This window comes from Peromyscus californicus, unplaced genomic scaffold (genome assembly GCF_007827085.1).
Source record: "Peromyscus californicus insignis strain IS unplaced genomic scaffold, ASM782708v3 Scaffold_9__1_contigs__length_137607984, whole genome shotgun sequence".
In the NCBI taxonomy this organism is placed as follows: domain Eukaryota; kingdom Metazoa; phylum Chordata; class Mammalia; order Rodentia; family Cricetidae; genus Peromyscus; species Peromyscus californicus.
The window spans coordinates 4,149,333-4,176,929 of record NW_026294617.1 but is presented as its reverse complement, the minus strand read 5'-3'; the positions used below and the strand labels follow the sequence as shown (position 1 = coordinate 4,176,929).

General features: G+C 37.9%; 1 protein-coding gene across 5 annotated transcripts in view; it reads left to right on the top strand.

Moving 5' to 3' along the window:
- The window catches only part of Naaladl2 (N-acetylated alpha-linked acidic dipeptidase like 2), a 1,340,311-nt gene that overhangs the window by 1,079,646 nt on the left and 233,068 nt on the right, over nt 1-27,597 (top strand). For all 5 annotated transcript variants that reach the window (XM_052732134.1, XM_052732135.1, XM_052732131.1 and 2 more), the window contains one exon: nt 12,787-12,933. In XM_052732134.1, the coding sequence (XP_052588094.1) occupies nt 12,787-12,933 (147 nt within the window). The remainder of the gene's footprint in view (nt 1-12,786; nt 12,934-27,597) is intronic.

Genomic DNA, 27,597 nt, shown 5'->3' with positions numbered 1-27,597 from the left:
TGTTTTTGATTTTCAGCTATAATACAGGATGACTTAGAACTCACCATGTAATCCACGGTCCTCACAATGTTGCTGCTCCTCCTGCCTCACCATCCCATGTGCTACCAAAGCACAAGTGTGAGCTACCAAAGCAGGATTAAAATGTTTTAGCATAGGATACTGAAGTAAAAATATAGTAGAAAAGATCAATTAGATACTGATTTATTAGTGATTTACTTAAAGCATTGCTTGTACTGACGATTTGCCAAATATGACTTTACAGGCTTCAAGGAACACAATGACCAGGAGAAATAGCTGAAACTATGAGTCATTGTCCCAAACAACCTGCTGACTGCCATGTACACTCCTGGCAGATCTAGCATGCTAGCCCTCCCCACCGTGTGGTTCTAGAGTATAAAATGAGAAAGCAAACTGCACCTAAGCTGAAAGTCTTTTTGGAGCTATCCTGGTTTGGTCCACTAGCAACATCTCTCTTCTACTCTCAATGGTGTTGGATTGATTATGCCATAAAGATTCCCACAACAGTACCTATGCCTATCTATATCTATATTTATATCTACAACTATATCTATATCTAATCTATCTATATTTATCTATAGCTATATCAGTAGCTATATCTTTCAGTCTTGCTACGAAAAACATGAAATTGAGTGGGAGATGTGGGAGAAGAAACTGGGAAAACTTGGACATAAGGAATGAGGTATAATAGAATATACTCATATATGAAGGAAAAATAGATAAATACAAATTTTAAGGTATTTAAAAATACTTGTCGGTATGTCTTAGCACCACTTCTCAATTAATATAAATACTAAATTAATTTGTATATATTCACATATATGCTCATTTACTGAAGTCTTGCTTTGTGGCTTCTGAGGATTGGATGGTGATGTCATTTCAGGTTGTCAGCAGGCTTGCATGGAGAAATTAAACAACTGACAAACACAGTTGTTGCCTGAACTTGCTTATTTTATGAACTGAAATAAAAATGCTTGTTATCAAACATTAAATCTAGATCATTTTGAACCCCTTAGATAAAATACTTAATAAGAATTTACTCAGCCTTGTAAATAAATTTAAAAAGTTAATTGACCTGCACAAATTTGCTAGCAACCTTCCATCTCCCATGGTGCTTAACTTCCAGTAAAATAAAGAAAACAGCGCTTCATTTTACTCTCCTCTCGGATATTAGTGCTTGTGAGGGTTCAGTCTACTCCAGTCTATTACTTGGTATGGAACAGCTGTAATCCACTAAAGTGCTGTTTGGAAAACTGAACTTATCGGAAATATGACTTAGTGGCTGCTCTATGAACTTGGCTTAGTTAGGATTTTTCTTTTTTCTTTCTTTTTTCCTCCCTCCCCCTTCCCTCCTTCCCTCCCTCCTTCCCCCTCCCTCCTCGTTCTCTCTCTCTCTCTCTCTCTCTCTCTCTCTCTCTCTCTTTCATTGTTGCTGTTTGTGTTTCTTGGTGCTGGGGATGGAGTAATCATTCTGAGACAACTAAACTAAATCTCCAGTCATGGACTACACTTTAAAGTGATGATTAGTGAAATGTTAGTGGATGTGATTCTGGCTCGAAGTGTTATCTTTTTAAGGAAAATCCCTAAATGAAACAGCATGGAAAAAGAAAATCTCTAACCTGACATTTCAGGTTCTTGTCCCACTCTTGAAAGCTCTTTCAGAAAGAAAGCACTAGAACATAGATACACACAGGTTCAGTGGGATTGAATCCTTTTCACACCCGGCTAAATCAGGATAGTTAAGTTAAAAAAAAAAAAAAAAAGTAAGGCTCAGAGGAGAAAGAAAACAGAGAATGTGGTGAAATAAGGAGGAGTAAACCTTTATCCCAGCAGGTGGCCAGAAGCCTGAGGTGGGTTCTGGGGAACCTACGCCCCTCTCTGTGGCTCTCAGGCATGGATGAGTTTGCCCAGTGCTGTCAGCTAAGTCCCCAAACGGCCCTGGATCTACCCATGCGTCTTATTTCTTTTCTGTACACAATGCATGTTTAACATGGAATGTATAGACTAGCACCCAGAAAACGTAATTTTAAAAGACTTCTCAGTAATGACCAGTGTCAATCTTAGTTGATTTACAGAAGGAGTTTATATATATTACAGAGCTGGCAATTTTATTTTTAACTTTATAGAAGTGCAGTTTAAAAAAAAATTAATTGATGAGATTAGCCAGAGTAAAGAGAAAGATGCAGTTTTGAAGAGATTAATCTTGAAAGTAGGATCATGGTTCTTTGGGATTGTCTGAAAACAGGAAATATGTAAGTAATAATGCAGGTAGAAGTGGGAGGAGGGTCTAGCGGGATGTCTGGATGTCTAAGAGGGTGAGCTGTTGTTCATCTAGAGAACTCAAGATCAGTTCCCAGTACTGAAGTCGTTGGTAGCTCCCAACCTCCTGTAACCACAGGTCCAGGGAACCATACCTTTTCCTGACCTGTGCTAATACTGCACTCACATGCACATAACCACACTCAGAGGCACGGAAATAAAACGACAAATCTTAAAAGTAAAAGTGCATGTAAAAGGAACACACTGAACAATGTTATATTAGAACAATGCAATGGAAGTGGCCACAGCAAGAGCAGACAGACAGAAAAGAATCAGTACAAGTTTCAAAAAGATTTGACTGAAAAATGAAAAAATGATAGTAAAGGAGTAATTTTCAGAAAAACACAAAAACGTAAGAGTTGATTGGAGTGAGTCCTTTCTAATTTTAGGTACTTACATACATGGGAAATTAACACATTTTATTAGAGGGCAGTTTATATATAAATGGCAATACTATAAATATTTTTAAATAAATACCTTCATTTAAAAATTAATTCTTTAATAGCCATATAAAATACGATTTAAATGTCAGTTCTTGAGCCACACAACTCATTTTTTTGAAAAAAAACTTTTTGTTTAAGGTGCATAACTGAGACTTGGGATGGAGTTTGAGAGTGAAATATGTAAAATAGAATTCAAGCCCAGTTGCATTTTTACTGGTTCTGTGTAGGGTCAGATGCTGTCTTGAAAAGGCATATATGGTGCTACCAGTAGGGATCCAAACTCCTTAAACAATGGCAGATATTTCATTAATTAGGTATTTAGCAAAAACAAATACCAAGTAATAGTACAATAACCCTGGCATCACACATTTAAAGAAGTCTGCCACATAAGCTAAAATTGAGAGTAAAGCAGCCTGAGCATGAGGACCAGTGGTCAGGCACTGGTGAATATCTCAGGTTCAACTAGGAAAAATAATCCATTATGTATAAGCAAATCATCTTAAAGAAAATTTTTAGTATTTGGATCACTAAAAATATTCAGGAATTTTAGCATGATATAAAGGAGTTAATTTGTATTACATGATCTGTTACTTTTGTTAATTTGGAGTATGTCTTTGAGAATATTTGACATCATGCTTCAAGAGTCCCAGGTTGATATAAAACCTTTAGGGGGCTAATAGTACCAGGAATGGGGTCAGGAGTAAGAGTTTCGCCTCCCACTTCAGGAGATTAGATTTGTAAAGAGAAAGAGATCACTACTGAAGACATTGTGTGGTACAACACTCTTGTCTTTCTACCTCAATAGAGCTTCATTAGACAAGTTATTTGTACATAAACTTAAGCTACAATTGTGCTGTGCTTATAGACATACATGTTGACTTTCCATTTAAATAAATTCTATTTTTGTTGCAGATTTTCCTGTTAACTCCTGAGAAAATCCTATTAGTAGTGAAACATCAAGTGTTTGAAGTATCTAGCACTACAATTAAAAACTTGGAATAATTTATTGCTACCCAGCAAGTTACCCAGGAGAGCTGGGATATAGATGTGTGCTAACACAATCTATAATTGATTTTAATTGATTGTCCTTTGATTAATTGTCCTTTAATTGATTTTAAGCAATTATGTTTAATCAATTATGTTTCATCAATCTTTTAATTGATCATATTTAAAAGCATTTTAAAAGTCACATCCCATCAAAGAAGCATGGACGGTTGCACAGGCAGTGCCAGTGTCCTTTTAGTGGTGAGTATACTGAATACAGCTTTACTTCTGAGGTTGAGCTACTGAATATTGTCAAGGGATTTTTCTGTGTCTGCTAAAATCTTCATGTGATTTCTATCCTTAAATCCATGTATGTGTTGTTTTACATTTATTGACTTAGACATGTTAAATTAGCCCTGCACCTTGGGTGAAAACCACTTGTTCATGCTTGTGATACTTTTTGACATTTGCTTTTGTGTGTGTTTATCAGGCTTTGCTATCAGGTCAAAGAAAGCTTAGTAGTCTGGCAATGTGCCTTCCCTTCCTATTTTGTAGAATGATTGGAGGAATATTGATATTAAGTTTTTTTTTTTTTTTTTTTTGGTGCCTGTCCTGGCTCTAGCTCTGTAGACCAGGCTGGCCTTGAACTCACAAAGATCCGCCTGACTTTGCTTCCCAAGTGCCAGGATTAAAGGCCTGTGCCACTGCCTCCTGGCAGTATTAAGTGCCTTTTGAAGGTTGTCCAGTCTTCGGCTTTTTGTGTGTGTCTCAGGGCAGGGGCTGTTACTACTTTACTCTCATTCTTTCCTGTGGATTTTGAAGATGGTGTCTTCTTAACCCAACTTCTGCAGATCATAGGTGTCTTTGAATAAATTAGTTTCTTCCAGATATTTCAGTATCTTTGAATATAAGTTTTCAAAGTATCCTAAATGATCCCCCACATTTCCCTGGAATCGGTTCTAAGACCCTTCTGTCATTTCTGATTTTCATAAACGTAGTCTATTAAACCTTGCTTGTGGAAAGACTGTGGTCTGTTTTTGAGAAGTTTCCCTGGGCTGCTGAGAAGACATGTATTAGAAGCCTGTTGGGTGTTATATTCCATAAAAATTCATTGTAGCCATTGAATCTATGGTACAGTTTTATGATTCAGGTTTTGTTGTTGTTGATTTTTAGTTTGAATGAACTATTTAAAGGTATGAGGGGTGTTGTGCCCTGGGCAAGAGACCCCCAAAGACACCACCAGAGACACAAACTCACTGAAATGCAAAAGCAAGGTTTATTGAAGCAGTTCAAGCTGCGGCAGGGACCTTGTCAAGCCATCCAACACAGTAGAGGCTGGAGGAGGTGCCCGCCCCTCTGCAAGCTCAGTTTTTAAAGGCAAAAACCATAAGGTTACATCATTTAGGTATACTAGTACGGGTACAATTCTGATTGACTCAAGTTTTAGGGACTTTCCAGAATTTCTGTGTTATCTTTCTTTGTAGTTTTAACTGGTTGTTTGTCAAACTTTATAGATTGCCTCTGGCACTGGGGCATTCTACGGTTAATCAATTGCTACGAGATAGTCCTTCAAACATCCTGACTTTGTACTTTTGACCATCTCTGGCACTGGGGCATTCTATGGCTAATCAGATGACTCTTCAAACATCCTGACTTTGTCCTGGGACCTATGTCAGCAGCTCTGAGAATCTTGAAACTCAGGCCTGTTTCAAGCTTTGGTGAGGGGCTTACTTGAAATGGGGGTGCTTTGGTTCTTCAAGGGGGACATTGATTATCCATATTTATTGTAATAGAACTATCTTCCCCTTTATATTATCCATATTTGTCTTATGAATTTGGAAACCTCAACATACCATTCATACATATGTAAAATTATTAGATCTTCTTCTGAAGAAGTATTTACATTTATTTATCTCTGTGTGTGTATGTGTGTTTATGTGTATGCATGTTTACATGCCATGGTTCATGCATGGATTTCATAGCACAACTTACAGAAATCAGTTCTCTCTCTTGTATATTACTAAAAGGACCAGTTTTATTAATATACTTTCCAGGGGCTCAGAAGAGAAACTACAAACAGCAAGATTTATTTTTGGGAAATGAATCTAAGTACACCAAGCTCTTTGTCTGTCTACTTTATTTCTCTGGGATAAAATCCTATCTACACAGCTACAGTTCTGTACTCAAGCCTAGTTCCTTTCTTGCCTGATTTGTCTCTACCTTTATCTGTTGCCCGTCTAAATCCTATCTTAATTCTCTCATCTTAGTTCTGCCTCATCTAGGTCATTCTTATCTTGTTCTTACCCATCTAGTACTTTTACATCTGGCTCTTCCTCATCTTCCATCCTGACCTCCAGTTCTCTAGTCAAAAGTCCTTGCTGTGGGATGTTCTGTATGGCAAATGTGTTCCTGATTAGTCAATAAGTAAAACACTGATTGGCCATTGGCTAGGCAGGAAGTGTAGGTGGGACAAGGAGGAGAATAAAGCTGGGAAGTGGAAGGCTGAGTCAGAGAGACACTGCCAGCCGCCACAATGACAAACAGCATGTGAAGATGCTGGTAAGCCATGAGCCACGTGGCAAGGTATAGATTTATAGAAATGGATTAATTTAAGCTGTAAGAAAAGTTAGCAAGAAGCCTGCCATGGCCATACAGTTTGTAAGCAATATAAGTCTCTGTGTTTACTTGGTAGGGTCTGAACTGCTGTGGGACTGGCAGGTGAGAGAGATTTGTCCTGACTGTGGGCCAGGCAGGAAAACTCTAGCTACAAGTCCTCTCTAGCCAAAATCCTCAATATCTTCTCTTTGGTGTCCTTATACCTCAGTTCCCCTCAGTCTTTGAAGTGTTCAGTTATAAACCCAAGCCATAGTGATCCTCGGGCAGAGCAAGGCCACCAGGCTGGAATTCTTACATGGTCATAAAGGCAGGTAAGGATTTTCCTCAGGCAGTGGCCCTCAGGCTTTCTTTTACAACCCAAATGAGTAATAATGATTGGTTAGTCAAGAAGGGAATTTATGTGCTCAATCTACATTCCTAGAAGTGGTTAGGTATGAAATTTGGAGTCTAACCTAGGAGACAGGTGTCGTGTGTCATGTCTGTGTCCCTGCCCCCCACCCTTGGCCTTAGATGCTTGATAGGTATTTTAGATAAAGACATTGTTAGGAGTTCTTAGAAGCATGAGTAGCATTACAAGAAAATCATTGTAGGAACTAATTAATATATATACAAAAGCTAAAATATCACCAAGACTTCTTAAGCCATGGCTTGACCTTTGGAGAAATCCTTCACTTTTCCAAGTAGCAACTTTTGTGATAGTAGCTGAATTCCATGACATGTTCCTACAGCTTGCAGCATCTCTCCTCCCTCCATGTGGGTTATATGGATCAAATTTATGTCACCAGGCTTGACAATAAGTTCCTTTACCTGATGAGGCATCTCAAAGGCCTTGTTAGAACTTCTTGATCAATTTTTCACTCTAGTTGTGGACACTTGTTTTACTTATGACTATTTTTAGCTATGTAGCATAAGAATAGCTTTGCCAGCTCATTTTTAGCTTTTATTTACTTAATATATTATTTTCTATCATTTAACTATCAGTCTCTGGGGGTCCTCACTGCTGAATGTTTCTCTCTCTCTCTTTCTCTCTCTCTCTCTCTCTCTCTCTCTCTCTCTCTGGACAATAGACAATATATGATTATATTTTGGTTTTATTCCATTCAGTAAAACCTTATTTATTTATTGGCCCATTTAGGTTATTCACACAAAAGCTAATAGTTAAGAGATATTTAATAATCCCTAAAATTTAGATAGTTGCTTTTCTAATAGGTTGGGTTAATGGTTTTCTTTCCCCACTGTTAATATTGGGAATGATTGGTTTACTGTGTTAGACCTGATGAATCATTTCCCAGCTCGTCTTTGTTTACCTGTTACTCTCGTGAAATGCTTTCTTTCCTGTACACTTATGATTGGCACTATCACTTTTTCTTCTATACCAGCTTAGTAGTCAAGTACTGTCTTAATTTTTGTCTTGGGATATTATTTTTTGTTTTGAATTTAAAAGACAACTCATCTGGATTTAGCAATCTGGGTTGGTATTTATTTACTTACAGAATTTCATTCCTACTTTCTTGGTTTTTAAGATTACTTGCAAAGAAATCCATGTTTTTCTGACATGTTTCCTTAATAGGTAAGTTGGTGTTTTTCCTTACATCTTTTAATGGTGTTACTTGTTTTGTATTTTTGACATTTGTCTGTAATATGCCATAGAAAAGTGGTCATGTCTAGATGAGATTCTAAATGTGTCTTGTGTTTAGATATCCATTCTTTTCTCTAGATTTGAAAAATTTCAAGTAATTATTTCATTGAGTGGACTCTGTATGCCATTAGTTTTTACCTTAGCTTCTGATATTATACCATGAATTTTTGGTATCATGATGATATATCCCATTTAGCTGTGTTTTCTATCTATCTATCTATCTATCTATCTATCTATCTATCTATCTATCTATCTTTGAGGCAGGTGCCTATGTAGACTAGGCTGCCCTCAAACTTTCTACACAGCCCAGGACAGCCTTGATTTCTGATTATCTTTTCTCCACCACTTAGATGCTGGGATTACAGGCATGTGCTACTATTCTAAGCTTATGTGGTACAAGGGATAAATCCAGGGATTCACTCGTATTAGGAAATCTCTCTACTGGAATACAGTCCTAGCCACTCTCCATTTGTTTTCTTTATTAATATTTGAATGTCTTACGTTTTCAAATTTTTTCTACATATTTTATCTTTCTTCTATTTGGTCAAGAGTAATTTGGCCATACGATTTGGCCATACTTTCCAACATGATTTATATTTGATTCTTTGAATATATTTTTTTTAATTTTCAACAGTTCTTTTTCTCTTCAAATTCCAGTTTCCATACTGAATTTTTCTTACACGATGTTGACATTTTATGTATATTATTCATTTATTCACACACTTTACTAAGATTTTCCTCTGTGTTGCTCATACTCTTCTCCACATCCTAAGTTTGCACCCTCCTTGAGGTCTTTGATCGCTTTTACAACTGCACTGTTAAAATCTTCACCAATCATTTTACCTGCTACATCACTTTTGAGGTCAGAAGTTGAGGAGTTAATGACTTTGGGAGCAGTCATGCCACTTTGTGTTTCTATGTTTCTTTTCTTTCTATGTTAAGATTGAACATGTGTTGGTTTCGGTATCTATTCTGATTTAATGGGGAGATCATCTTGTGGAGCAGCCTACTGTTGAGGGCTTTGTCTCCTGTGCCACTCAGAGGAAAGAAAACAAACTACCATAATAGCCACAATGCCAAAACATAAAATCCAAATACACTTAAAGTCAAATGGATTAATGTCCACTAATTAATCTTTAATGTCAGAAAGTAGAAAATAACAAGACATATTAGGATTAAGCTATGAAATTATTATTTACCTGTACATTATATATGTATATAAAATTGTTTCAAATAAATGTAGGAATAGTGAAAAATAAGATGAAGGCAGAAGAGAAAGTGAAAATGGAGAAGAAATGTTACATAAATTAAAGGAAAACTAAGAGGATTGGAGAATAATGTTATGGAGGGGAACAGGAAAGAGCAGATATTAGAAAACAATCTAAGATAAAGAAAGAAAATAACAAAAAAGATTTTCCAGTTATGAGAAAATTCAGATAAAAATGATGCATGCTAGAATATAAATAAAAAACATGAATATTGAAAATGATGATATTAAATTAATAAAGATGATCAAATACTGAAAAAGTAATTAAATAAAATTCAGTAAAAGTATGAAGGAAAGTACATTTTTAAAATATCATAAAGTGAAAATACTTCTAAAATTACAGTAAATAGGACAAAGCAGAACTATAAGGAGAAGATAGAAGAGAAAAGGAAAAAAGACAGAAATATTAGAGCAACTTTTGGGGCTCTTAAAATGTAAAGACTGTAGTGATGTGAATGTGTGAGGATCAGGGTACCCTGTGAACTCTTGGATTCTTGTGCCTCATGCTTGTGTTAACCCTGGATTGTATATATGTCTGATGTTCACAGATAGTGTCTTCAGTTTAGTTGGTTCTCTTTCATTGAGTAACAGGAACCCCATTTGACATACTGAGTTTGACCTTCTGTAAACTAGGCAGGTTCGTTCACCCTCTGAGACTCTATGGCTTCTGGAGGTGTCTAATGACTTACCTAGGGAATGTCTCCAAGTGCAGGGGAAGTCCAGGAACTAACTATAGCACTAACATCGCTACAGATGTAGGATCCGCCTTTGTCTGTTCAAGATTCCCCAAGTATTAATCATTTATCTGTGGGGATGCACTTCAGAATTCTTGGACTCTACAACACTGAATAACCAATAGGTGATTCCAGAAATTGAGCCACCTTCTGACCTCAGGTTCACTGCTGTCAAATTCAAGTATTATTTTGCACTGCTGTAATCTGCTACTACCCCAGAAGGTCTAGTTTTATGCTATTCTGCTATATCAGAGCTTCCTGAAGACTGTTCTTTTAGTTTGTTTGTATTTGGCCATCTGCTGTCCACCACTGCTTCCCAGGGTTGTTTCTCACCATTAATCTGTTGTAGGTTAAACTCAGGCACCCTGATAAGTAGATCTTCCTTGTTCTTAGATGACAAGATAGCTCAGTTATAAGGATCCATCTCCTAGTAGCAACTAGCTACTACCATGTACACTGACTTATTCTGTAAAAGAATAATACTTCTACCCTACATTGCATATTCAGCCCCAGAACAGGTAACCCAAGTTTTCTCTTTAGCTGCTACTAAATTCTAAAAGGAATCAAGAAACCAGAGCCTAATGCTTGGAAACATGGCACTGTAGTTAGAATTTTCTTTGGGCACTGACTAACTCCCAAATAAAGACACAGAGGCTTTTTATTAATTATGAAGCTCAGCCTTAGCTTAGACTTGTCCCACAGGCTCTCTTAACTTAGTTTCATCTGTTTCTCTTCATCTATGTTTTGCCTTTTAACCTTTGTTTCATTCTGTATGTCCTACGTTCCTGCTTCTCCATGTCTTGCTGGCTGGCCCCTGGCATCTCCTGCTTGACTCCCTTTCTTTTTTCTTGAGCTTAATTCCATCCTCCTACTTATTCTCCCTGCCTGGAAGTTCCAGCTATACCTTCTACCTCATTATTGACTGTTCAGCCTTTTATTAATCCAATCAGGTGCCTTAGGCAGGCAAGGTAAAACAGTAACATATCTTTACGTAATTAAACAAATATTCTGTGACATAAACCAATGCAACACATCTTCACATAGTTAAACAAATGTAACACATCTTTGCATAGTTAAATAAATATTCCACAACATGGTACCTGAACACACTTAGAGAAGCAAGGGTGGGAAGGAAGAAAAAAAGGAAAGCTGAAAAAGGAGAAATCATGGAAGTGAACTGATAAAAGCTTATAAAGAACTAGAGAAGTAAACTTACAGGCAAGGCACACCAAGAGATTTCCAGAGCATACTGGGTCAGTGCTGAGGGTCTCATCCTCAGGGATAGGACCTGGTAGGCCCTGAAATACTGGATAAAGGGTGTAGTCAGTACTACTCAGGCATAGGCATTTGTTGTGGGCAGAATCCTGATGGCCAGATGGCATCTCCAGCCTGATCTGCAGGAGTCCAATAATAGTTTGCTGATATACTGAGTTTGAAGCCAGAGCCTGATGCTTGGAAACATGGTACAGTATGAGCTGGGCTATTCTGGAGCCTTGCACCACAATGTCACCAGGTCCAAAAGGTGCCAGGCAGTATTTGAGCCCATGGGATCAGGTCTGTGGTGAGCATGTCTGCATCAGCCTGTCTGAGACAAATGCCATTTCAGCTTGTCAGTAGGCACTGTGATAAGCTTTCCCACCACCTCACTATTACCTGATATGGTTTCTGATGCATTTTTCTTCAGGATCTCAGCTCATATTACTAAAAGTAGTCAAGAAAAGACTACTGTAGAGAAACTAATGGGCCTAAGCAACTTAGTAGAGACACAGCTCAGGAGAGTATCTCCCAGACAATTCACTCAGGGAGCCTTAGCATCCTGCTAAGATGATTGTAAATGGGAGTGTTTGGACTAATCACAATCATTTGATCATTTAGTTTGGACCAACCCTAAGTATTGTGCCAATTACAACAATCATAGTCACTAAGGCTTGTATTTTGAACTAACCACTGTCTCTCATCTTATTACCAGTCAGAGTTATCTTTACACCAGGAAATTATTCTGACTCTGGTCAAGGTGGAAATGATTCTTTGAAGCTTGTGATTAAAAGTCTGCTATAGACTGTCTCTAATACACTTGCTGAGGCTGTATTTTGGAGAGCTAGGACAATCAACTTCCATCTTTTGTACAGTTTTCTGGAGGGATCCTTGGAGCTTTCAACATGACTGGTGCTGGCATACGGCTAATCCAGCTGGCTGTTTGACTCATAGACATTTTACTTAAAGCATTTCAGGAAGAAGAGAGAAAGAGTTCAATACCTACTAATTAAGGAGTCAAATGGTTCAATCCACAAGATTATTGATTATTTACATGAAAAATGAATGTCAGGAGGGCTGACAATACATAGTTAAAAATTGTATTATGAACATTACCAATGGTTTCAAGAATGCTTTAACATTCTCTCTCTCTCTCTCTCTCTCTCTCTGTGTGTGTGTGTGTGTGTGTGTGTGTGTGTGTGTGTGTGTGTGTGTGTGTGTGTGCATGCTCAGTGCAAGGGATAGGAGTCACCTTCATCTGTCTTAAGGCTATTCTACTGCTGTGAGCTTCAGAATTGTATGCAAGAACTGGAGAACAGATTCCTGCCTCTACTTCCAAATGGTCCCACTAAAGGGAACATAGTGAAGCCCAATGATGCTAACTTTTAAACATGAAGCTCATTGACATAGATTGATTCTCTGATCCTTGGGCTACATTTTGAGTGACATTGACTTATAAATGATCTGGAAAGAATGTGTGAATGTTAACAATATGTAAATTGTGTTTTTCAGAAGAATAAATTCAACTGTACTAGGAGAACTCAGTGCCCAGGAACCAATGTCAGCTCTGTACAGATACAAGGTGATGCTGATTATTTCATCAACCATCTTGGAGTTCCAACTGTGCAGTTTGCTTATGAGGACATCAAAGCATTAGAGGTAATTTTTTCTAAACATGTAAAATACTCACATACAATGTAGCAGATGTGAAGATTTGATTTTAACATAGTTTTGTATCTATCTTCCATACCAAATAGGTCACTATAGGAAAGGGCTTTACTGTGAAATAATCTTGTTGTTCAGAGGCTTTGAAATGTATTTGAAAGCATGAACTTTAAAGGGTGTTCAATTCAATTCAGAAAGATTTACACTGTCACTCATATTTTCACAGAGAAGTTCACAACAAGAAACATCAGTTGTTGGATTAACATCAAAACAAGTGTAGTCTTCAGTGTTCCAAGAAACACATAGAATGTGCAGAAGACTCTCTTCTGTGCCCAAGGGAAAATACATTTCATGTGCTTTGTGTTAATCTGAGTCTTGTGGATTAACCTCCAGGATTGTCAATAGTTTGTATACCTGAAAATACTTCCTCCAAAGAATAACATGAAAGCATGATTCATCTTCATTAACATCTCTATCCTTATGGACCTGAGTTCTTCTCTGTTTCTCAGAATCTAAACTTTCTTGCACACATTGTTCATGTGTCTGCGAGAGGTTCGGGAGCACCCTGATTTAGGAAATTATTACATTGAGAACATATTGATTACAAAACAGAGTAAAGTATAATATGGTCCTTATGGACCATATGTAGATATGTCCAGAAAGAGTATTTCAGTTATGTTTGCAAAGACACACCTCCAGCTATGCGGTTCCTAAGTTCTAATAGGCTCAGCAGTGTTTAGTGTTCTATGTATACACAGCTCTCTCTCTGTTCCACACTCTAGTTTCTCTGGAGATAGTGATCATTATCCACTTAAACTCATGGAGACAACAGACTCCAGGAGAATCCTACTGTGGGGAGATTAACTCTTTGGTAATGTAGAGTAATGTTTCAGATTTACTTGTTAAGATTTTCATCCACCATCTTTAAACACATTTTAAAAGTATTATTATTGTTGTTGTTTGCATGAATATGGAGGGTGTACTTGTTACAGCAGGCATGTAGAATGTAAGGAGAAATTTCAAGAGTAGGTTCACTCCTTTCAAAGTGGAATCTGGGAATGAGCAAGCTCTTCATGATTATGAGGCAAATGCTTTCATCTGCTAGTCATCTTTCTGCCTTCATTCACCATATTTTAAAAAATGGATACATGTAGATATGTTGGTTCTTTCACATAAACTCAATATATGCACATTAATAAATAATCACCTGTGCTGCCACCTGAAGCCGTGTTGATGTCCTTGGTCTGTGCTGCCATTGAGGGCTATGATGGTGTCCATGGCTTGTGCAGCCTCAGAGGGCCATTTGATGTCTGTACTGCTACCAGAGACCATGCTGAAGTCTTTGGCACATTCAGCTATCTCCAGATACCATGTATAAGTCCATGATCTGTGCTCCCACTGATTGTAAAGGACAAGAAGCTACGTTTGCCATGGTATTGATGACTGCAAACTCACAGTTGAGAAAAAGGGACATAGAAGGCATCTGTGACAACCCCTACCTCCCCTGCCAAAAGAAACAATAGCTTAGAAAGTCACTGAAGAGAACTCTTAAAAAGTATGATAAGGATGCTGAAGTGTAGCTATCCACAGTTGATGGCTTCTGGAAGGGGTGTGGTTGCTGAAGGATTCAGTTTTCCTTACAGGATTTGCCATTGGGAGTTTGGACATGCACCAGTAAGTATATGGGCAACACAAATTAGACTTTCCTCCTCCTCCTCCTCCTCCTCCTCCTCTTCCTTCTCCTTCCCCTCTTTCTTTCTCCTCTTTTCCTTCTTTCTCTTCCTCCTCCTCCTCTTCTTTTCCTTCTCCTCTTCCTCTTTCTTCTGCTGGTGCTGCTTCTTCTTTTTCTTTTCCGAGGTGTCGGGTCAGAAGGGTTGTGGGGGCAAGCCTGGGAGGACTGGGAAGTAAGTGAGCTCAGGGTTCATGATAGGAAATTCCCAAATAAAAATAATGTGAAAAAGATAGATATATTAAGAAATAACTTTGAAATTTTCCTGCACAATACCTTTGAATGTCTCTCATCATCCCCCAGTCCTAGCACACCAGGCTTTTATCTTACTCTCAAGTTGGATGATAGCTTCTGTCTTGTGCACATAATTTATTTTGGTTAAGTTTTCAGCCACAAGTATTCTAGCATAACTGTGGGGCTTGAGTAAATTCCTACTAGACAAATTATTTAAAGTCTCTTGGATTTATTTTTAGGATGAACTACTTTGGTTCACTCTGGAGCACACAGATTAAATGATATTGTGTGTGAGTAGGGCTTAGTTAACACTGTGCTCATGCTAAGACCCCATCAACTACCAACCACCAACCGTAGTGATTAGCACAATTTCTTGTCAGGATGTAGGGTCCAGAGATTAGTGGAGCATTTCCAGATAACTTGGAAGCATACATCAGTGTGTGAGGTAAGAACTGTTCATTGTTAAGGTTCACAGAGGTGGGCTGAGATAATCAGTTGGAGAATGTGGGGAAGCAGATGAGAGGAAGCAGACTGGAAATGAGGTACAATGAAGCCTCCAGGGGATGCCATTATCACTGGAACACTCCTGAGGCCAATCTGTCTCCTATAGAATGGCCTTACTCTGAAGAATGCAACAGTGTTTCAAACTGTACTTAGAATGCCTAACTCTTGTCTTCTAAATCATTTCTTATTATATTTGTTTCTACAAAAGTAATTAGTAGTGAGTCCCCCATGCTTTAATGAAAAATGACCTTGCTTATATTGATTTAGTGGGGAGGTTTTAAAAATAGATTTGTCCCTTGCAAAATAGGGTTGCTTATGATGTGATAATTTTGTATGAACTCTCTAAAGAACAGATATTAACCTTTACTTTCTGTGTTAACCTATCATAAATATTTGTACACAGCTATTAAGAGGAATTTTAAATATTGCAAAGCTTCATGTAGGATATTAAAATATTTTACTACACCCATTAGTAGTCAAGGAAATTAGAGCCTTGTCGCAAATTTGCCTGGCTTTCAAAATTCAATTTTTACATGTTTTCTTTAGAGAAGTGTACCAGAGGGCTGGGAATCAAAGATCCTCTTTCTGTAGATCTGTCACTTCTCAGGTTCCTTGTGCATCTGTGCTTCTGATACTTTACCTATATCTAAGTAAAGAAAATTGATACCAATAGTATCATCCACTATTATCATTTGAATTTGGAATTTCCCCCATAGGCTCATGCTTTCCCGAGTTGGTCCTCACCTTGTGACACTAATATGGAAGTTGTATCATCCTTAGAAGGCCTGATTTGATTGGCACAGTAGGTGTGGGCTGGGACTTGTAGCTGTTTCTATCTTCTTTTCTTTGCTTCCTCTCCTGCTGCCATGTAAGGAATCTCTAACATATATTTCCACCACCATTAACTGCTCTGGACCTTCCTTGTTTCTACAGACTGTAATACCTCTAAATATGTGAGGATAAAAATGAATACATCTAAAATAAAAATAAGTTCTTAACCAAACACAGGTAAAAACCAACAATGCTGACCAATAAATGAGAATAATTATAGCAATGTACCATTTTTTAAAATGCTGTGATTGTTACTCTTGCCATTTGGGGATTATTATTAAATACAAAAGGATTACATGAAAACATGTACTGCACTAACAGGGCAGGCAATCTAACACCTGGTGACTAAATCAATACTAGGAAGGTTGCATGGAAAATATGGATCTACTGGGGTAAGAGAGATTCACATTTTGAGCAGGATGGAACACAATAAGTGTTGGATTTCCTCATGCTACAAAGATCAGCGTGCAACTCAAAATTTATTGTTTATTTCTGAAAGTCCCTACTTAGTATTTTTGGACCAAATTTGACTATACTTAACTGAACTGGTGAAAAGCAAATCCCTGGGTACATGGGACCTCTTTACATTTAGCTACAACAATTAAATCATGTGAAAGATCCTCTGAGATCACAGCAGCTCCCTGAGACACAGACTCTGCCCATTCTAATTGGACCAAGAGCTCCAATTGTACCAAGAGCTTCCATTGGAACAAGAGTGCCCATTGGACCTAAAGAGGCTCTATCAGGCACAGACACCTTTTGTACCAATTGGAGGAAGAGATGGGTAGAAGCCAGTGCAAAAATACAGTCAACAACATTAAGACCAATATGGCACCACCAGAACCTTGTGGTTCTATATCAGCAAGACCTGAAAATCCCAACACAAAAGAAGCAGAAGTAATCGACCTTAAAAATGATTTTAAGAAGATAATAGAGGTCTTTAGAGAGGAAATGAAAAATTCCCTTAAAGAAATCAAGGGAAAGACAAACAAAAAATTGGAAGAAATCAATAAATCCCTTGAAGAAAGCCAAGAAAAAGCAATCAAACAGGTGAAGGAAACAGTTCAAGACTTGAAAACTGAAATAGAGGCAATAAAGAAAACACAAACTGAGGGAATGCTGGAAATGGGAAATCTAAGTAAATGAACAGGAACTACAGATGCAAGCATAACTGACAGAATGCAAGAGATGGAAGAGAGAATCTCTGGCATGGAAGATAAGATAGAGGAAATAGGTTCATCAGTCAAAGAAAACATTAAAGCCAACAAAATCATAACACAAAGCATCCAGGAAATCTGAGACACCATGAAAAGACCAAACTTAAGAATAATAGGGATAGAAGAAGGAGTAGAATACCAGCTCAAAGGCACAGAGAATATATTCAACAAAATCATAGAAGAAAACGTTCCCAACTAAAGAAAGAAATACCTATGAAGATATAAGAAGCTTACAGAACACCAAATAGACTGGACCCCACTCCCAAAAGTCCCCTTGCCACATAATAATCAAGCTACTAAACATACAGAATAAAGAAAAAATATTAAGAGTTGCAAAGGAAAAAGGCCAAGTAACATATAAAGACAGACCCATCAGAATAACACTGACTTCTCAGTGGAGACTCTGAAAGCCTGGACAGACATTATGCAGACATTAAGAGACCATGGATGCCAACCCAGACTATTATACCCAGCAAAGCTCTCAATCACCATAGATGGAGTAAACAAAATGTTCCATGATAAAACCAGATGTAAACAATACCTATCCACAAATCCAGCCCTACAGAAAACACTAGAAGCAAAAATCCAGCCTAAGAAGGTTGGATATACCCGTGAAAACACAGGCAATAGATAACTGCACAACAGCAAATACCAAAGAAGGGAAACAGACAACACTACCATCAAAAAATAATAGGAATTAACAGTCACTGGTCATTAATATCCTTTAATGTCAATGGATTCAATTTTCCTATATAAAGACACAGGCTAACAGAATGGATATGAAAACAGGATCCATCCTTCTGTTGCATACAAGAAACACACCCCAACTTCAAAGACAGACACTACCTCAGATTAAAAGGCTGGGAAAAGGCATTCTAATCAAATGGAGTCAAGAAGCAATCTAGTTAGCTCTCCTAATATCTAACAAAATAGACCTCAAACTAAAATCAATCAAAAGTGATCAGGAAGGACATTACATATTCATCACAGAAAAAACACACCAAGATAAAGTCTCAATTCTGAACATTTATGCCTCAAATACAAGGGCACCCACATATGTTAAAGAAGCATTACTAAAGCTTAAATCACACATCAAACCCCACACACTAGTAGAGGGAGACTTCAACACCCAACTATCACCAATGGACAGATCTGCCAGACAGAGACTTAACAGAGAAATAAGGGAACTAACAGGTACTATGACTCTAATGGACTTAATAGATATCTATAGAACATTCCACCCTAACACAAAAGAATATACCTTCTTCTAAGCACTCCTGCAACCTTCTCTAAAATTGACCACATACTCAGTCACAAAGCAAATCTCAACAGATACAAAATAAAAAAAAAAATGGAATAACCTCCTATATTTTATTGGACCACCATGGCTTAAAGTTAGATTTCAACAACAACAAAAATTACGGAAAGCCTACAATCTCATGGAAACTGAATAATGCTCACCTGATTCACCAGTGAGTCAAGGAAGAAAAAAGAAAGAAACTAAAGATTTCCTAGAATTCAATGAAAATGAATATACTACATACCCAAACTTATGTGACACTATGAAAGAAGTGCTACAAGGAAAATTCATAGCACTAAATACCCACATAAAGAAGATGGAGAAATCTCACACTAGTGACTTAACAGGACACCTGAAAGCTCTAGAACAAAAGAAGCAAACTCACACAGGAGGAATAGAGGCCAGCAAATAAGCAAATTGAGAACTGAAATCAATAAAATAGAAACAAAGAGAACAATACAAAGAATCAATGAAACAAAGAGTTGGTTCTTTGAGAAAATTAACAAGATAGACAAGCCCTTATCCAAACTAACCAAAAGACAGAGAAAGAGAGAGAGTATCTAAATTAAAAAATAAAAAATGAAAAGGGAGACATAACAACAGACATTGAGAAAATCCAGAGAATCATCAGGTCATACTTCAAAAACATGTACTCCACAAAATTGGAAAATCTAAAAGAAATGGACATTTTTTTGAATAGGTGCCACATACCAAAGTCAAATCAAGACCAGATAAAAATTTAAATAGACCAATAACCCCTAAGGAAATAGAAACAGTCATTAAAAGTCTCCCAACCAAAAAAACACCCAGGACCAGATGGTTTCAGCACAGAATTCTACCATATTTTCAAAGAAGAGCTAATTCCAATACTCTTCATATTGTTCCACACAATATAAACAGAAGGAACATTACCAAACTCTTTTTATGAGACTACAGTTACCCTGATACCCAAACCACACAAAGATGCAACAAAGAAAGAGAATTACAGACCAATCTCCCTCATGAACATGGTTGCAAAAATACTCAACAAAATATTGGCAAACTGAACACATCAAAAAAATTATTCATCCTGACCAAGTAGGTTTCATTCCAGAAATGCAAGGATGGTTCAACATAAAAAAATCTGTGAATGTAATATACCATATAAACAAACTAAAAGGAAAAAAAAAACCATGATCATTTCATTAGATGCAGAAAAAGCCTTTGACAAAATCAAACACCCATTCATGACAAAGGCCTTGAAGAGATCAGGAATACAAGGAACATGCATAAACATAAAGAAAGGCAAATTTACAACAAGCCAACAGCAAACATCAAATTAAATGGAGAGAAACTCAAAGTGATTCCACTAAAATCAGGAACAAGAGAAGGCTGTCTACTTTCCCCATATTTATTCAATATAGTACTCAAAGTCCTAGCTAATGCAATAAGACAACAAAAGGAGATCAAGCGGATACAAATTGGAAATGGAAGAAAGCAAACTTTCATTATTTGCAGATGAAATGATGGTATACATAAGTGACCCCCCAAAAACTGATTAACACCTTCAGTAATGAGGCAGGATAAAACATTAACTCAAAAAAATCAGTAGCCCTCCTATATATAAATGATAAACAGGCTGAGAAAAAAAAATCAGAGAAACATCACCCTTCACAATAGCCACAAATAATATAAAATCCCTTGGGGTAACTCTAACTAAGCAATTGAAAGACCTGTATGACAAGAACTTTAAGTCTCTGAAGAAAGAAAGTGAAGAAGATATCAGAAAATGGAAAGATCTCCCATGCACATAGATAGGTAGGATTAACATAGTAAAAATGGCAATCTTACCAAAAGCAATCTACAGATTCAATGCAATCCCCATCAAAATACCAACACAATTCTTCACAGACCTGGAAAGAACAATACTTAACTTCATATTGAAAAACAAAAAAACCCAGGATACCTAAAACAATCTTGTACAATAAAGCCACCTCTGGAGGCATCATGATCCTTGACCTCAAACTTTACTATAGAGCTATAGTAATAAAAACAGCTTGGTATTGGCATAAAAACCAACATGTGGACCAATGGAATCCAATTGAAGTCCCTGACATTAATCTGCATACCTATGAACACCTGATTTCTGACAAAGAGGCCAAAACTGTACCATGGAAAAAGGAAAGCATCTTTAACAAATGGTGCTGGCATAAATGAATGTCAACATGTAGAAGATTGCAAATACATCCATATCTATTGCCATGTCCAATACTCAAGTCCAAGTGAATCAAAGACCTCAACATAATTTGCTTGATAAAAGAGAAAATAGAAAGTAGTCTGGAACACATTGGCACAGGAGACCACTTCCTAAATATAACACCAGTAGCACAGACACTGAGAACAACAATTAATAAATGGGACCTCCTGAAACTGAGAAGCTTTTCTAGGGCAAAAGACACTGTCAATATGACAAAGTGACAGTCTACAGAATGGGAAAAGATTTTCACCAACCCCACATCTGACAGGGCTGATCTCCAGAATATATAAAGACTTTAAGAAACTAGACATCAAAATACCAAACTGTCCAATTAAAAAGTGGGCTACAGAGCTGAGCAGAGAATTCTCAACAGAAGAACCTCATATGGCCAAAAGATTTTTAAGGAATTGCTCAACATCCTTAGTCATCAGTGAAATTCAAATCAAAACAACTCTGAGATACCACCTTACATCTGTCAGAATGGCCATGATCAAAAACACTGATGACAGCTTATGTTGGAGAGGATGTGGAGCAAGGGGAACACTCCTCCACTGTTGATGGGAGTGCAAACTTGTAAAGCACTTTGGAAATCAGTATGGTGGTTTCTCAGAAAACTGGGAAACAATCTTCCTCAAGACCCAGTTATACCACTCTTGGGCATATACCCAATGAATGCTCAATTATACCACAAGGACACATGCTCAACTATGTTCATAGCAGCATTATTCATAATAACCAGAACCTGGAAACAACCTAGATGATCCACAACTGAAGAATGGATAAAGAAAATGTGGCACATTTACACAATGGAGTACTACTCAGCAGTAAAAAACATCACGAAACTTGTAGGCAAATGGATGGAACTAGAATATATGATCCTGAGTGATATAGCCCAGACTCAAAAGGACAAACATGGTATGTACTCACTCATAAGTGGATATCAGATGTAAAACAAAGGATAACCAGACTATAACCCTCAGCTCCAGAGAAGCTAGCTAGCAAGGAGAACCCTAAAAGAGATGTATGGATTGCTCTGGGAAGGGGAAATAGATGAGATCTTCATGAGCAAACTGGGAGTGAGGGGGACAACTGAGGGTAGCTGATGGGGGTTGAGAAAATAAGGGAATGGGATGGTTGAGCTGGAACAGGGACACAGTGGGAGAGCAAGGAAAGAGATACCATGATAGAGGGAGACATCAAGGGAACATGGAGAAATAGGGTACTAGGGAAGTTCCTAGGAATCCACAAGGATGACCCCACCTTAAACTACTAGCAATAGTGCAGGAGGTGCCTGAACTGGCCTACTCTGGTAATCAGATTGGTGAATACCCTAATTGTCATCATAGAGACTCCATCCAGTAAGTGATGGAAACAGATTCAGAGATCCACAGCCGAGCAACAGGCTGAGCTCCAGGAGTCTAGTTGGAGAGAGAGAAGAGGGATTCTATGAGCAAGGGGCATCAAGATCATGATGGGGAAACCTACAGAGACGACCAAACCAAACTTGTGGGAACTCATGAACTGTGGACCAATAGCTGTGGAGCCTCCGTAGGACTGGACTAGGCCCTCTGCATAGGCAAGACAGTTGTTTAGTTTGACCTGCTTAAGGGACCCCTGGCAATTGGATCAGGATCCATCCCTGCTGCATGAGTGGGCTTTTTGGAGCCCAGTGCCTATGGTGGAATACCTTTCACGGCCTTGGTGCACGGAGGAGGGGCTTGGACCTGCCTCAACTGAATGTACCAGGCTCTGCTGATAGCCTTGGCAGTCCTTGCCTTGGAGGATGCGGGAATGGAGGGTGGGTTTGGGATTAAGGTTGGGGAGCAGGAGGAAGGAGGAGAGGGGCACCTGTGGTTGCTATGTAAAATGAAGAGAAAATTTCTCAATAATAAAAAAGAAAGAAAAAAATCATGTGAAAAACTGAATTTTAGAAAATTAAGCAATTACAAAGGGATAGTTTGTTATATACATAGGATATTATTGGTTTTGCCTTTAATGAAATCCAGCATTTTAAAAACATGTCTGTGAAATTCCTCACTTTATTCATGTTCTCTGGTAAAACTTTTCTCCATAGTTTTTTGTGGATTCAAATACATCACCTGAAATTGCTTAGAGCATCATTCATCTTTGCCTTTCCTTTGCATCTTTAGCTTTCCAGTAACTAAAGCTCACAAATGCAGAAATCAACGTATGTGCCAAATGGCAGTGTGATTTCTTCTTATAAGATGTTGCCCTATTAATTGAAACATCTCTGACTTTCAGCTTCATTTTAAATAAGGTTTTAAATTCATAAACACTGTTGCACCTGTGCATTCTGCACAGATTAAATACGAAGTAGAGATTGTTGTAAAGGAAATGAAAAGACAGATGCTCTCCAATTAAGGGCATAGTAGTTATGAGAAATGGCAGCCCAAGCATACTGCTTCTCTCACTTGCCACCTGTTGGATGTCGTTTTTGTTCTAGACCAGTGTATTTACTCTCTGCAAGGCATTTCAGAGGCTCGACCTTCTGAGTGCATCAGTGATCATTTATGTGCACCAAGTTTTATAGCACAAATTGAAGCTCTGGCCCCTCACTCCACTGAACCTTAGATTTCCTGCACTTCTGCTTGAAACATTTTATTTTAAGCCCAATACAATGCTATAATTCAGGATTTAACATGTATATAACAATGAGATATAAAGATATTAAGGCTTTTAAATAATGAGTCATGTCATAATTGTTTCAACATTATTTAGTAAGACAGAGACAGAAATCTAAGCATCAAAGGCATAATGAAATACATTAATTTTCCTTATAAGCTAACTGACTTTATGACCAATCTGACTCTTAAATGAATTTACAGAAAAATGTACACATGGGCATGTATGAAATCTAACAATAAGTAAAATTTGTGGGGCAAAGCTGAGAATTCATTTTTATGTATAGCATCAAATGCAGTAGCCAAATGCATGTCTATTCAAATGAGGATATGAGATTGCATATTTTTGCTGTATTCTGATCATGAAAGCAATATTTTTATACAAATTACTAATCATTCTTTCACTCTGTTTTCTGTTCTGAACATAGTCATGGCATTGTTAGGTTAACAGTTGGTTGCCATTCAAATGCCAGTTCCAAATTCCAGACTTCAGTAATCAAAATAGTTGCATTTCTTTCTGCATATGTTCTACTGATATTTTGCAACACCTGATAGAAACAATCCATCCTAATAAGTAAATATTTTGTGCAGTTTCAATAAGCGGCAGTTTTAACCTTTCCTATCTAAAATTTCCTCATTGGAAACAGGAAGAAACATTTCTTTGATGTCTAGATAATTATCCATAATCATAACTTATTTTAGGAAACCCACTTATACTATCATGCCAAAATAGATGGTATTGTTATTTTCCCATCAGATATGTTTCATTAAGAGTCTCCAACTGTGTCCACTAACCAACTATAGGCATTAAGAATCCTCCTTGATTATAACTTTTGCTTTCATAAATAATAAAGTATTAATACTATATTTTAGTTAGTATTGATATAATATGTATTCACTTAAACATAAATATTACATATTTATTATTAATAATTAAATTAACTATAATGTGAATTTATGAAAATAACTGAAAATTTTGGAAGTGAATCAAGCACTGGGGAGCTTTTCTTAGGCCCACTATTTGCTGGCAAGCATTAGGACCTGGGTGATATTCCATAACCAAATTATAATCTGAGTTTGTAAATTCTTGTGAGGTAATGTTGTCAGCCATATTACAAGAATTACTCAAAATTTGTTAGTCAATTTTAAGGTGTAAAATTATCAAGTACTTTTACTTGAAACAATATGTTTACCTTTTGTGGTTTGGGGGGGTGTAGTAGCACTTTTCAGCCAGCAGGTGGCGTTGGTACAGCTCCAAAGCAGGGCCTGCTGGTGACCTTGACTGACTGCAGTTCGCTGGAGTCGAGATGGCGGGAGCCGGAGCCGGCACTCAGGAAGCTGGGGAGTGCCTCTTTTGCTGGTCTCAGGGCTAAGAATGGTGTAGGCGTTCCCTGGTTATATGGAACTTTGCAGGCGGGTTTAGGTACCCACTAGCCGGGGAGGAGGCTGAGGGTGGGAGCCAACCAGGTCTTTGGAATTTGCCCCACATTGGGCGCCAGATATTGGTGAAATTATTAAGGCCACTCCACGTAGTTAAAAGGAGATTTATTTAATGGTGTAACTTACAAATTAAGGAATAGGTAGGTTGCGGGGTCTGGGGAAGGTGTATCACAGTCCAGCAGGGTTCTCTGGAGCTCTGCTTGGCCCACCTCCACTATCCAGGGTCCCGGAACAGAGAGGGTGCTGGCCCATCCAGATCTTGGGTCTCCAGGCGCCTCCCTTGGCCCTGCCTTGTAGGCGTGACAGTTGCCGAAGTCTCAATGGGGGTTGGAACTTCCAGATCAAAGCTGGAATGGCTACCCACTACAGTAGTGCATGCTTTTAACCACATCACTGGGAAGGCAGAGACAGAAATACCCCTTCGGCCCCCTGTACAGCCAGCCTTGCTTAACCCAGTGAATGCCCAAGTACCAGTGAGAGAATCTGTCTCAAAATAAGGTGAATTATTTCTGAGGGAGACACATAATGTAGATTCTGTGGCTTCCACATGTATGTGCATGCACATATGTGCACATGCATTAATACATACAATCCTGTAAACATACCTGCATAGGCATACAAAAATAAAAATACAGATGTTTAAAGAAAAATTCGTATAATTGAGAAGAGTGGTGTTTGCCTTACATCTTTTATAAATCTTATTGGTACCATTTAATACAAAACAGTGCTATTTTAATCAATTTCTGCATTTATTTCTTTGTAACATGTTGTCTTTGTGCATATGCATAAAGAAATTTTCAACTAATACTCTTTTTCATTAAAAACATTTTTTCTTTAGTACCACCTTTATGTTAAAAAACTTTAACTCCCTAGAGATTAATTTATGTGTGGAATCTGAGTTTATGTTAAAGAACTAACAGAAGCTTCTGAATAAAGTGCAGCATTGAGAGTAAGAAAAGATGCTTCGTTACTACTGTCAGTTTGGAACAGTTCATATCTCGGGGAGACTTGAAAGCCTCTGGACTGGAAGAACACTGCTGGGGAAGCTGACGTCCCTAAGCTGGCCTACTTTGTTTTTTTGTAATGTATGACAAGTGTTCAGCTTCACCTCATTCAAGGATATGAGCTATGATTCAGTATAAACCTGAGTATGCCTTTTCTGGTCATCTCTGGGTATTACCACCCCACTCACCTGACAAATCACATGAAGTAGAAAATATAGCACTGCCATAGACTGAGGCTCCACAGAAGAGTCTGCCTTGTAGAGACATTCTCTGTAAGAGAAGGTTAAACCCCAGTCAACAAATCAGCAGTTACTGAGCAGGCTGGGAAGCTTTGATTGCACGGTATATGAAATGGCTGTCACACAGGGAGTCCTATTAAAGTTGCTGTGCGCTTCCAAGAGCCTGAGGAGTAAACACACAAGATTGAAATATGAGACAGATATGGGGAGAAAAAACAAAGACTGGAGAAACTCTTAAGACTCAAATGGATAATTCAAAAGCCATGCTTCAAATTGCTTAGTATTTTGAAATGGCTGCAAGGAGGACAGTTTTCCTATGCTGCTTGTCCCTTTTGGAATTCTAATTGAGAACATTTATTCTGGATGGTTGTCATCATCTGCCGGGCCTGCCGACAGTCAGCTGGGTAGCTGGGTATAGGCATGCGGATTGAAGAGACAATGAAGAAGACAGAAAAGAGTTGAGAGGTCTGCCGGTCAATGCCGGACAGCAATGCCAGACAGCCCCGAGTTTATTTCACAGCCAGCTTATATACAGTTTTGACGGACAGAGGTAGAACAATGCACAACACAGGCATTCAACCACTATCTATCCGGCCTTGCACCAAGGAACAGGCAGTTTCATTTTCAATCTGGAAGGCATCAGCAGCCTGCATCTAGTTAGATAGTATGTTCCCTCTTATGGGCTAATCAGAACTTTCTCACAGCCTTGGAGCAAACAAGCTTGAACTCTATTGACTCAGAATAGACTTCAGATTCAAACTGGGAAAGTGAGTCAGTTGTGGGCTCCCACAATCATCAGATCAAAATATGTGTCACAGGTACTATATTTCAATGTCAGTGCTGTTTTGTGGAGCTGGACAATGACTAGCTCTGTTATGAGGGCATAAGATACATGATGAAGTTTTATAACAATGTTAAAATGGGCTTAGCGGTAGGCCATGCAATGGTTTGCCAATATTAAACTTCAGAACACATGGTGACTCTCACATGATTTGTTTAGATATATGTTCATTTAAATTTGTGATTATTTTCCTAGTTAACAATTTTATGCATGTTTTATAATATTGACAGTATGCCAGACATTCAAAATATATAAAATATAAACATAGAGGAAAGATTTCCTCCCTCCATGCAGTCATCATCTAGGTTGGAAATTAGAAATGGATACAATCAAATAAACCAAGTACAATAAAAGTTATCTTAAAGCAGGATTAACTGACACTTTTGATTTCTTTAAAACATAATGACCAATGCTCAAAGATCCTGGACACTCATTGTTATG